The 13,818-nt window shown below is 41.8% G+C and overlaps 1 protein-coding gene across 2 annotated transcripts; it reads right to left on the reverse strand.

Moving 5' to 3' along the window:
• Positions 1-2,941: 2,941 nt before the first annotated feature.
• Positions 2,942-10,463, reverse strand: vip (vasoactive intestinal peptide). 2 transcript variants are annotated; one of them, XM_074647428.1, is made up of 6 exons: positions 10,294-10,463; positions 7,850-7,954; positions 7,630-7,734; positions 7,062-7,187; positions 5,401-5,512; positions 2,942-4,714 (listed from the first exon to the last, which is right to left on the reverse strand). In XM_074647428.1, coding segments are annotated over exons 1-6 (459 nt in total). In that variant the 5' UTR covers positions 10,296-10,463; the 3' UTR covers positions 2,942-4,705. The 2 variants fall into 2 exon arrangements, with proteins under 2 accessions (XP_074503529.1, XP_074503530.1); XM_074647429.1 differs by having other exon boundaries at positions 10,287-10,463.
• Between the last annotated feature and the right edge of the window lie 3,355 nt (positions 10,464-13,818).

Here is a 13,818-nt window from a genome sequence, read left to right on the forward strand (position 1 = left end):
ATGCTACTTTCACATGATGCTGACTTTCCAACATGGTCCACCCTATCTTTAATGAATGACGACGTAGTCGCTGTCCGTGGTGCTGAAGCTCTTGTGCTGTCCCACGATCCCTTTGGTGTGTTTCCTGTTTCCTACCGCTCATTTCTTCTTCTTCTTCTCTCTCACATTTCCATCATAAAAACGTTTACTCAAATCATCTTTGTTTCTGATTTGGAAAAAGAACGACGAAAAGCTTCTCATGGTGTAACACATGCACACTCACATGCACTGCCTTTGTTTTTAATAGTCATATTTAGTTTCTATAAGATGAAACTATATTACTGTTCATATCGTCTGTCTATTTATGGATGTGACATTAAAGGGCCTGTTAGTAAGAATCCTTAATGTGTTGTTAACAGCTTCACCTGTGTCCGTTAAGTCAACTAAAGTCAGCGTCCTGTTGCTGGCGCTTGTGCTCGCTCTACATAGACATGAAGGAGCATCGCTCAACACAGTGAGGAGACACACGTCAGCTAAAAGCACCATATCACTCTATATTTCAGCTGCTTGGCAGTAATGTTAGCTGACCAGACCAAGGTCTCTCCATGAATCAATGCTGATCCTAGTGTTGGCTTTTCCCGCCTCAGCCTCTCGACCGCGGCCGGAGGGAACGGGGGAGATGCCGGAGTTTTGGTCAGAGACGATAACGTTTCTCTCTGCGGAGCCCCGTCACTTCACAAGACACGGGAAACCTCTGTTGGTCTGGAGGAGCTGCAGCAGTTATTTCTGCACAAACGTCCACTGAACATTCACTAGATATTCTCAGAGCTAAACTAACTCTTCTGCAGTGTGGAGTGAGCAGCATGCACGTGAGAGGTGGAGAGAGAGAGAGAGAGAAGGAGCGCGGTGTGTGAGTGAAGGCAGGCAGAGGAGCAGAGGAGCAGAGGAGCAGAGACTCCGGTCCTGGAGACCAAAGCTACGGTCTCCCCCGCGTCCTCCGACCGCGGCCAACACTGTTTAACAGCTTCACCAGATACAACCAAGAGGTTTTGGTGCTTCACTGGAGTTTGTGTTGGAGTCTGAGTCTGAACAGCGGAGACACACGAGAGACCATGAGACACCGACCAGCAATGATTTATACCTGGAACAAGTTACAAACAGTCCATTTAAAGTATTTGCTGACTCTCAGACAAATCTTCCCAGGAGATGTTCAACCTGCTTCACAGGGAGAGCTGGTGAGACGGCTCAGAGATCACTTCAACTAGTTCAGATGCCAACAAGGATAAAAAAGAAAGTAGGCGTTTCTAGTCCCGTAGAAACGCCTACTTTCTTTTTTATCCTCAGTGTGAACTCAGTGTTTTCTTGTCAGTGTTACTGAACTTCACATCAGTCAGCTGAGCCCCGATGGGGAAGACGTGAAGGTCGTACTCGTATACTGTATGTCAACATGTCACATCCTTCTAGATTATCACATCCACGGCTTTTTCTCTGTTAGAAACTATGATTAGCTGACCTCGAACAGCAAGGCTTGTTTTAGAAATATTAAAGAGATGGTAAGACAATTAAAATATGTATATATTTATACAGTTCAGTTGGTGAGTTTGTATGATATTCAAACTGGTATTCTCCTCTAAACGGCCTTTTTAACACTCAGAAAGGACATCTTTTAGGGACAAAACTAAATCCTGGAGGATGTTTTGAGGCTTTCAAGAAGAAAATCGGTCAAAAGCACAATATATTAATAATATTAATAACTACACTCTAAGAAAACAATCTGTAGAAAAACAGATAATGTCCTGTTAGTTTACAGACATTTTCTTCAACCCCTAAAAAGATTAACAGTTTGTCCTCCGTACCTGTAGCCAGATATCTTTAACCTTTACATTCTGGAGGGAGAACAGACGCTAACGCTGCGTTGGTACGTTACCTGTCGGTCTCTGTGGATCACCTGAGGATAAACCTGGAGCTAACTCTACCTGACGTCCCCTGAAGTCTCAAATATAAACTTTGGTTTAAACGTAAACTACGATACCAAACTGACAGTGTGTTCCAATCCGCGTACTTCTGTACTTACACTTACTACTTTGAGTGCATAAGTGCGTTCACACTGGGAAGTACGGCAAAATGCAGTGCACTCAAAGTACCCGGATGTTGTACTCTAACGGTCAGATCGTTGAGTGAGGAACGCTGGACACTTTCCACACTCAACTGCCTCCATCTTGGCTACGTAGTGGAAGGGGCGGAGCCACGACCACTATTCAAACATCCGCAGATAACAGAATAAAACAATACGTAAACATACCGGTGCATTTTCAGCCAACAGGAGGACACGTCGTAGGCGACGACGTTGGAAACCTAATTTCCACTCTGCTTTCATTTTTTTCAGAAGATATTCTGGCGGGTAGCGAGCCGCGCTCAAATGTTGAGATCGTCATTTCCGGTCAGTGCGCCGCAGAGTATTCCATTTGAGACGATCCTACCCCGCTGAAATGTACGCACTACTCAAGTGAGTACAGAGTGCACACAGTGCACTACACTGAAGTGTACTTCTGGAAGTACGTGGATTGGAGCACACTCCTAGTCTCAAAATGAGTCATGAAAATATTCCTGCGTATCTGGTAACGTTAACGGTCAATGGAGAAAAGTTTCTACAAATCCAAAATTGAAGTTAAACTTTGCCGTGTGTGATGGTCTCTGCCTCTTCCAACTTTGGCGCTAGCCGAGGTTTGTGTTCCCACAATGCAATGCGGTTTTTAAAATTTTGGGGTAAAACTCCTGTTAAAAATCGATTCAGTAAATTCCTTCATCTGAACATCGGCGTTTCATCGGCCGTATCTTTACGGACGTTTCTTAGAGTGTAGAAGCAGCTTAAACTCAGCATGGTTTTGTCTTTCCAAGAACCCAAAGTGACCAAAGTCACGTCCATAAAACTCCGTCAAACAATCAGCCAGACAAAAAGACTCAGCTTTGAAAAATAAACCGTTATCTTTTATTTGGTGAGTGGTGTACATCACTATATGCACTAAAGGCTGCAGGTCTATGCTCAGTTATAATGTCTTTGCTCTACATGTTGAATAGTATAAAGTGATTATATGCATCTGTGTCCATTCAAAATCTCCTCCCCTTGATCTTCTTTTTATCATGAAATCACCACGTGTGGATTCTCTAAAACAATAATTCAGTCACTCAGATCATGGATGAACGTTAACGGGACGACTGGTCATCTGAATTCTGAGTTTGAAAGTTAGCATCCTAATGAAACTAAATCAGTTTCAATGTATTTGTATGCAACTATTGTTCTATTAAAGGTAAATGGACAAACTTTTTTTCTAAAGCAGTGAGTCCACTAAAAGTCAATGGTGCTAAAAGACTCTACTGAAAGTTGATGGAACTATTGGTTAGCGAAATATTAATCAGAGTCCAATTAGACAGATGTTCCATTTAAATGAAATAAATTAATAAGAAATACTGTTCCATTGACGTTCAACAAGTCAAACGCTCAACTGAAAGTTAATGGGATGAATTTCACTTGACTTTAATGGAACAGTTGTTCCATCAAACATTATTGGGAGAAACATTTTCATTGCAAGTTGCAAATATCCCAATTGAAATTTATATAAAACAGTGATTTCACTGAACGCTAACGGTGTTAATGTTCCATTGAAGATTAATCGTACAAGTGCTCCATTGAAAGTTAATGGAAATATTGGTAACTGAAAAATTAGTCAGAATTCAATCACTCAGATGTTCCATTCAAAGTTAATTGGTGTTGGTCACATAGATCCACTGAAATTCAATAGAAGAGTTACTCTATTAAAAGTAAATGCTGTTCCATTGACGTTCAATGGGTCGAATGTTTAAATGAAACCTGATGGGACAAATTTCACTCCAATTTAATACGGCAGTAGTTCCATTAAAAAGTTATTAGGCTAAATGGTTCAATTGAAAGTTTGATCTTGAAACTAAATGTGACAAATGTTCCATTGATTTCCATTTTATACAAGTATTTTCTTTAAAAAAAGTAAATAGAGCCATAGTTCAGTTGAACTTAATAGTTAATAGTTTGTTCCACTTAATTTTCTGCAAGGCAGTGATTACACTGAAAGCCAATGGTGCTAGCGTTCCACGGAAGATTAGTTGAAAACATTGAAAGTTAATGGAAATTGTTTGTGAGTGAATTTTTTGTTTTATTTTTCATTCAAAGTTAACTGAACAAACGTAGGTCACTTAAAGCTTAAGTTACAGTAGATCCACTGAAAATCAATGGTACGCTATTGAAAGTAAATTCTGTTCTATGGAAATTCAATGGGTTGAATGTTTAACTGGAAGTCAATGGGGCAAATTTCACTAAAAGTCAATAGGACAGTGGTTCCTTTAGATGGTTATTAGGAGAGAGATGGTTTCATTGAAAGTTAATGGACAGTGATCTTAAGTAAAGTAAATGTGGTACTTCTGTTTTACTGTTGACGTTCGCTGATTGATCAAACTGCTCAGGGACACGCACGTTGCTCAGTGTGGTCTATATAGTATTGTATGTATATATATATCTATATATACTATATACAGTGTAAACATGTTGTTGTGTGGATGGTTGTGTGGATGAATAGATAGTGAACACATCATCATTGACCTTCGAATGTCCTTTTGATTTAACACTGTGTTGTTGTTGGGATGGGCGTTTTCATGAGGATGACTTGAGGTATTCACTCGAGCTCCAGGCGCCTCCTCAAAGTGGCTGAAAAAAACAAGAGAGAGGACAGATTAAATATTAATGAAGTCATATATTTCCACCTCTTTATTTCCCTCCATTTACATCAGAAACATCGGTCCATGCCAGACATTTAAATGTCCACATATGAGGATATCGACGGGGAAACAGTACTCGACACAACACCTGTATGAATAGTTTAGAGTATTTAGCATTTTCGTTCCATCTATTTGAGACGCCCCGTTGTTTTAAAGTCCAAAGGGTTGAAATCTGAATCCGGTTTAATCGGTTAGGGTTCGGGGTAAGGCAGATACTGTAGACTGGAGTTGTGGTAAAGGTAATGTTTGGAGGCTGGTTGGGAATATGTTGTGTCAACGAGGGCCAACAGTACAAACGTCGGTGAGTGTGTGTGTGTGTGTGTGTGTGTGTGTGTGTGTGTGTGTGTGTGCGTGTGTGTGTGTGTGTGTGTGTGTGTGTGTGTGTGTGTGTGTGTGTGTGTGTGTGTGTGCGTGAGTGTGCGTGTGTGTGTGTGTGTGTGTGTGTGTGTGTGTGTGTGTGTGTGTGTGTGTGTGTGTGTGTGTGTGTGCGTGCGTGAGTGTGCGTGTGTGTGTGTGTGTGTGTGTGTGTGTGTGTGTGTGTGTGTGTGTGTGTGTGTGTGTGTGTGTGTGTGTGTGTGTGTGTGTGTGCGTGAGTGTGTGTGTGTGTGTTCCTACCAGATGAAAGTTGTTTAGGAGGTGATCTACGTTGATGTCATCGTAGCTCTCCTGGAAGGTGTTGGGTTCGTCCCTGGACTCCTCTGGGTCGCTGGTTCCAGGATCTTCTAGGCTGAGTGGAGAAAGTCAACATGAATAGTTTTATTCCAAAAGGCACAGTCAGGGAAGACAAAAACCAGAACGCCCAACAGAGGAAACAAGCGTTGCATTTCATTCTTCAACCAGACATTAAAATGAATGCTCTATTTGTTCATGTTCATCTCAACCAATATAACAAATAGTGTAAACTGGATAACATTGTCAACCCTGCCTTTAAAGGAGCAGTGTGAAGGATCTGGTGATATCTAGCAGTGAGGCTGCAGATTGCAACCACTAGAAACTTCTCCCATGTGCCAAGCGTGTCGGACAACTACATGAATGTCCCTCTCTAGAGACAGTTGTAGAGTCTGTGTGTACGTGAGAAGTGAAGCCAGAGTGAGAGAGCGGTGGTGAATGTGTGTGATGTTGTGGAGCAGAAGACAGAGTTAGTTTAGCTCTGAGAGTATCTAGTGAATGTTCGGTGCTGCAGCTCCTCCAGACCAGCAGACGTTTCCTGTGTCGTGTTTCCCGGCGGCTGAGTGAAGTGACGGCGGCGGTTAACTCCGGAGAGAGTAACGTTATCGACTCCGGTCCAAACAGGACAAGTTAACATGGTGTTTGGTCTGTTCTGAGCTACTGTAGAAACACCGTGAAGAGGAGCCCTCTTTAGTCTACAGTTTATGCAGAGTAACATCCCATAATAACAAACACTGAGCTCAAGAGATTCAGGTTAAATGAGGGACGGTAAAATAAGAAGGTGTTTAATTCATTAATCGAATATTAATCGTGATCACGACTTTGTCCTCCCACAATTAACTGAAGATGATGGACTGAGATATTTAACTGAGACGTTTAAAATGCTTGTTCTGCTCGTAGAAAACTGCTGCAGATCAAATCAAACGTTTCCTAAACTAACAGCCACCAGCTGCTGATCCAGATGTTCTGGCTTCACTTTTCATGTGTTTATGATTCAATTAAGAGCATCAAATTGTTTATCTAACCGCTTAATGTTTTCAATGTTGCTCTCAAAGTGCACCAGATTGATGCATTTAACTTTAGCTAGTAACAGGGTCGGGTGAATATTCCTGTCATTTTTCAGATCGCAGAAAAAAATATATTGTAATGTCGTTTTTTTCCAACATCGTGCAGCCCTCATTTGTACATTTGTAGCTCAGCATGGAAGAGAAAGCAGTGCTCTGTCTATTTTAATGTGAAAGTGCAGTAATAAAAATATATTGTCAATGAATAATCGTGATCTCAGTATTGATCAAAATGATGGTGATTATCATTTTGTCCATAATGGTGCAGCTCTGATGGTGTTGTCAGTGATGTCAAATGATACGTGAACTATTTTCAGGGGCTTTCAGTGAGTCATGATGGTATTTATGTTCCATGTGAGGGAGAGAATGAAGCAGAGGATGAACCAGAGACGGACAGGTTGATGTAGGGAGGACTGATGTTATTCCTCTTCCAGTGAGGGAGAGGATGAAAAAGAGGATGAAGCAGAGGATGAAGGAGAGAATGATGGAGAAGATGATGGAGAGATGAGACAGGTGGATGTAGGGAGGACCGATGGTGCCTACCTCCTCTTTCCTGTTAACACTGAGTTCAGGTACTTCTTGACGGCCATCTGCTTGCGGAAGCGGCTGTAGTTGTCTGTGAAGATGGCGTCTGAGTGGCGCTTCACCGGCTCCTCCATCAGCTCATCGCTGGAGAGAAAAGAGACAGAAACAAAGAGATGAATGGAGGTGGAGGTGGAGGTGTCACCAGCAGGTTTCCATACAAAGTGAGTGCAGTGATGCATTCATGGTGTCTTCTCTTTGTGTGTGTGTGTGTGTGAATCCCTCCTGGCTTTATAACACACATGTAATGAAGCATAAATTAACCTTTTAAAATGTTTAGTCAATTACAAAATGCATCATCAAGCAGGTCGCGTCTTCTCGTTGCAAATGTCAGGAGTTAAACTGTCGACACTTTAATGAGTTTAGTGAAATAAGATTTTAAGATTTTCTGACGTAAAAGTTAGAAAATGTGTTTATGACTCAAAGCATCAAAAACTTTTATGAGACGTTCATATTTATATTTCACTTGATTCTATATTTAAAGGAATTGCAGCGTGGGGTTCTGTTAATCAGGAGGAGGATGACCTACCTGACCCGCTTCCCGATCAGAGACTCCAGGTACCTCCTCGCTGACAGCTGTCCGAGCAGTTTGCTGTATCCGCTGGTGAACAGACCGTCTGCGTGTCTCGTCGGTCTACAGTCAACAGGACAGTCACGTTAAAACCTCATCACCATTTATTAAAACATTAACAATCTAAATAAACATAAAGCTACAACAAAGCTGATCTCAGAGCGCACAGCTCTCTTACCTCATGGATGTGTATGGCAGACTCAGAGTCCGGGTGTACAACACACTGCACAGGGCTATTAGGAACAGCAGCTGGGGGCCGGTCCGCTGTAACATCGCTTTACACCTGAGGATGAACACATGAACACAGAGAGGATGAACACATGAACACAGAGAGGATGAACACATGAACACAGTGAGGATGAACACAGAGAGGATGAACACAGAGAGGATGAACACATTGAGGATGAAGACAGAGAGGATGAACACATGAACACAGTGAGGATGAACACAGAGAGGATGAACACAGAGAGGATGAACACAGTGAGGATGAAGACAGAGAGGATGAACACATGAACACAGTGAGGATGAACACAGTGAGGATGAAGACAGAGAGGATGAACACATGAACACAGTGAGGATGAACACAGAGAGGATGAACACAGAGAGGATGAACACAGTGAGGATGAAGACAGAGAGGATGAACACATGAACACAGTGAGGATGAACACAGTGAGGATGAACACAGAGAGGATGAACACAGAGAGGATGAACACAGTGAGGATGAAGACAGTGAGGATGAACACATGAACACAGTGAGGATGAACACAGAGAGGATGAACACAGAGAGGATGAACACATGAACACAGTGAGGATGAACACAGAGAGGATGAACACAGAGAGGATGAACACATGAACACAGTGAACACATGAACACAGTGAGGATGAACACAGAGAGGATGAACACCAGGTCAGTTCTAAAGAAGGAAACTATCTGTTTATGTTCTGATGCGATGCTGGACTCAGTCAGAGGAGAGCAAAACAAAGCAGTGGATCTATAGTGCGTAATTACGCACGGCTGGACGAGGACAGACCCGGTCCTCTCCAGGGACTCTGTTGTCTCCACAGAGACCACCACATGTAGGTTATTTAAAAGTAGACAATGTGCATTAATTAACTCGAGCCATCATGTGAATGTGCCAGATTCAGCAGGTTGATGGCATCGTGTTGAGCTCAGAAACGACCCATTCCTCCTCAGATGGGTTCACTGACATCATGCTTTACATTTCCTCCTAAAGACTAAATGTAACTGTTGAATGCAAAAAAAATTATTTACTTTACTTATTTAAATTTTACTAACTTTATTTAAAAAATATTCTTTAATTTACTGACTCGTTTCATCCAAACATCCACAGACTTTATTCTACAAACTCATCTGGTCATCCAGTATCAATAAAACCAGACAGAGAATCCTCCACAACATTAACATCATATTCCACTAGTTTATATTTTTAACAATCAGATCATATTTCAGTTTCTGGGCTTTTCGATCAGATTCAGAGGAACCAGATGATGGAGTATTATTCACATCTATCAATAAACTGTTCATCTGTCAAAGGTTTCAGAAGTCTCTTAAAGGCTCATTTCATTTCATTTATCTGCTGTCTTGTAATTGTTTTTCCTCCATGTCGTCCCTGGATCTGGTTTTATCTGTTTTATTTTTTCCCACTCCCAATGTTGTTTGGTAACTATTATCCAGAAGTCTTTATAGATATTTAAATCAATATCCTCCTCACACACACTAACCACACACACACAAACACACACACACACACACACACACACACACTTGTCTTTCTTGATATATTTACTGTATTGTTATTTGTTGTTATTATATATATCTTGCCCTAATTGTTTGTTATCACTCTTATGTATTCATATTATGTCGTCTAGTCTCTAGGTGGAGGTTCAGATCAGCCCAGTGGGGTTTATCTCTTCCTGAACTTTATATTATTACTTTATTTCTTTTGTTATGTTATTTAGCCTTAAATTGTGCAAAACAAATAAACAAACAAACACAGAGTTTGTTCTCACGATAGACTACAAACTCATCTCTTCATCCAGTATAAATAAAACTAGACAGAGAATCCTCCAGAACGTGAAGAGTGATCAGCATCATATTCCACTATTTTATATTTTTAAGTTTACAATCAGATTATATTTTAGTTTTTCAGCTCCCTGACTCTAAAGTCACTACTTGTCAGCTGAAAGGAACAAAACAGAAGAGTGTTTTAGCCATGAAGGACATGAAGGAATGATATCTGACTAATCTATCAGATGATAGTGAGTTTTTAGCAGAAGAAAGAAAAAGATCTCCAAAAAGATCTCCAATGCGTAATTACGCACAACGCCGGCGAGCTTTCTCTCATTCATTCATTCATTCATTCCTCAACAGACCGAAGGAATGAATGTGTCGAGCTGCAGCTTGACATTTAAAAATAATCATTTAATTCGATTAAAACTTAATATTCGTTCATTTGGAGAGATTTATCCAAAACCTGTCTGGAAGCGCAAAAAGAAACAAAATCTAAAGACGCACCATCTGAATCAGATAAAGTCTGTGAAACAATAAAAATCTTACATCTTACATGTTTCCTCTAAATCAAATAAGATCTTACATCTTACATGTGCTCTGGAGAAAGTTGTCTGCTGGTTGTTGAGTCCGCTGCGTCCAGATGAAGTCCAGATGTGGAGCTGCTGCTGCTGCTGCTGCTGCTGCTGCTGCTGGTTGTATCTCCACTCTGTGAGTCCTGACTCTTTCTGACTCCGACTCGGTGTCTCTTGTCTGTTTCTCTGCTCGCCTTCAGCTCTGCTGCAGGTTTTATACACCTGGATGTGTCTGGTGGGGGGGGGGCATCAGATTCGATCAGGTCCTGTGACGTCAGCAGGTCGCTGCTTAACGTCATCGCTCATCGCTCAGGGGTCGGAACCAAACAGGCCGATGGTGAAATTAGTGGGATGTTTTTTCTTCTTCTTCTTCTAATTAATCTCAGGAATAACTAATTTATTGGATGATGGTTTGACTCATCTGACCATGATCCCTGCAGGGCTCTGGTCTCTGGGTTCTGGTCTCTGGGTCTGGTCTCTGGTCTCTGGGTTCTGGTCCCATCACAGTGCGGCTCAGCTGCTGCAGGAAGGCAGAGAGATCTGAGCGGTTCTGAGAGGTTCTGAGAGGGCCTCTCATCCAGACCATGTTGGGCCCAGATCTGGTAGTTTATCATTGGGCAAAACATCCCATAATAACCTTTCAGCATATTGTAATTGAAGTGTTCTGAGAGAAAACTAGACTCCTGCTCCTCCTCATGGCTCTGTTTTCAGGCTGAAGCTGAACTGACCTGCAGATTTAAATGAAAAATAATCTCTTCTTTTTAATAGACATAATAAAACAATTGACCTCCTGTTGTTCACGATAAGTGCCACAATTCTCACGTTTAAGTGCAGATGTTATTTATAAGTTAACTTCGACTTAAAGACGACGATATGCATCGATGATATTCAATTCAATTCAATTCAATTTATTTTTGTATAGCGTCAAATCACAACAAAAGTTATCTCAAGACGCTTTATATATATAGAGCAGGTCTTAGACCGTACACCATAGTTTAGAGACCCAACAAGTTCCACCAAGCGCGCTGTATATTGGATGGTTGATCATTGAATCAATATATGGATCCAGACTGATGTATCGTTACACCCCTATTGTTTATTATTACGTTTTTTTAGAACATAAAAACTGATTATGCTGCGGAGAAATATATAAATCCTGAAGTCGGAGGTCTCTCTAAGAAACTGATCTGAATATAAACGTGTCCAGTGTTTCCTTCAGAGACTCCTCTACAGACTTCTTCACTGACAGAACGCTCTCCAGTTCCTCAAAGTAATCACCTCCAGATCATTTACTCCCTTTACAGTCTCAAACCAAATCAGCTTTCAGTGGAGACAAGTTGTCACTGAAACATCTGATTCACAGTGTAAAATGTGCACGTTTGAAACACTAAATATCAGTCAAATCATAAAGAACTGTCAATAAAACAGCTCAGACTGAAATATAAAAACCACCCAGTGAAGAACCGAGACTTTGATGAACAACTAGGAGGTTTGTTCATATTTGATGTTTCCTGATACTCATTTTGTCCTCCAGCTTCATGAAGCAGAACAAAGGTTACGACAGGTCAACCTGGGCTTGTCTGTGAAGGGCTCTGATTCTTATCATAAGAATATGACGTGTGTCGTGAGAGCCTATTGAGCCAATACTCCTGTCCATTTTAATGATAAGTCTGGAACGAGGAGGGGCAGATTTCTGGGTTTGGTTTGGAAAAAACACCAAAATGGTACAAAAAATAGCCCAAATTACAAGTGCACCCGCAGAGCGCAGACTTTTGGAGTTATCCTCCAACCAACCAACCAACCAACCAACCAACCAACCAACCAACCAACCAACCAACCAACCAACCAACCAACAAACCAACCGACCAACCAACCGACCAACCAACTGACCAACCAACCAACCAACCAACCAACCAACCAACCAACCAACCAACCAACCAACCAACAAACCAACCAACCAACCAACCAACCAACCAACCAACCAACCAACCAACCAACCAACCAATCAACAAACCAACCAACAAACCAACCAACCAACCAACAAACCAACCAACCGACCAACAAACCAACCGACCAACCAACCGACCAACCAACCAACCAACCAACCAACCGACCAACCGACCAACCAACCAACCAACGCCGGTGAAAACAAAACCACAAGCCCCATTAAATCATTTGTAGCTGCTAGTAGGTCATTAGGGCAGAAAACAGCCGATCTGTCAACACAGTTTACAGCTTTATGTCCACTAGAGGTCCAAACAGTCCGTTAATGTGACGGTTCAGAGACCTTCAGTATTCAGACTGGAGAAACCTTACAGAGGAAAATACTGTTGGTTTTACATGTTCTGCTCAAATCACAGAAAAATGCAACTGATTTTTGTTGGAGGTGAATAAAATGTGCTGACAGTAATACAAATAACTGAAAAATTTAAGAAAAATTGTGAGATATATGATGAAAAATATGATTCATTTGTTTTACCCGACGATGATCACACATTTTATTCACCACTACGTCATGATGACAGTGTCTCTTCATCTCCTCCTCTCCTCCTCTCCTCTTTCTCCTCCTCTTCCTCCTCTCCTCCTCCTCTCTCTCTCTTCCTCCTCCTCCTCCTCCTCTTCCTCTTCCTCCTCTCCTCCTCCTCTCTCTCTTCCTCCTCCTCCTCCTCCTCCTCCTCCTCCTCATCCTCCTCCTCCTCCTCCTCCTCCTCCTCCTCCTCTCCTCCTCTCCTCCTCTCCTCCTCCTCTCCTCCTCCTCTTCCTCTCTCTCTCCTCCTCTCCTCCTCCTCTTCCTCTTCCTCCTCTCCTCCTCCTCTCTCTCTTCCTCCTCCTCCTCCTCTTCCTCTCTCTCTCCTCCTCTCCTCCTCCTCCTCTCCTCCTCCTCCTCCTCCCTGTCTTTAACCATGATGGCACCACCTCAGTCTGTAATGTGATCAGTGCAGTGGAAGTGGATTAGGTAGGAGTGGATGCTGGTCTAATAGATTAGGCTGAGGTCTATGGGAGAAGGATCTGGTCTAATTGACAGCAGTGATTGGAGCCAGATCCCTGCAGGAAGAGGAAGCTGATGGAGGAAACATCAGCGTTATTATGATGATGGAATGTACAGAAGAGAACGTTCCTATAGACGAGGAACAGGCCGCCTCACCTCCGAACCTCCGTACGTCTGAACCTCCGTACGCAGAGGACAACAACATCTAATGTCTTCTTTATATCACGTCCAATGTCCCCTCAGTCTCTCTGCTCTCTGTGCAGCACTCACCTGAATATATAGTATACTTCTACTCCACTACATCTCAGAGGGACATATGGTCCCTTTTACTACATTTAGATTTTATTATTATGATTATTGTGTCTTGCATCAGTAGCAGCATCAATTATAAATAATACTAAACATATAAATGATGTTTTTAACAAGCTTGAGAAACAAAAGTCAACTTATAAACATTACAATGAAATAGCCATTAAATCCAGTTTGTCATCATCTGAGCACCAAAACATTTAAATCTAAAATAGAAGTTCTGAACTCCTCATAGTTCAGACAAT

Source organism: Sebastes fasciatus, chromosome 9, assembly GCF_043250625.1.
Source record: "Sebastes fasciatus isolate fSebFas1 chromosome 9, fSebFas1.pri, whole genome shotgun sequence".
Lineage (NCBI taxonomy): Eukaryota > Metazoa > Chordata > Actinopteri > Perciformes > Sebastidae > Sebastes > Sebastes fasciatus.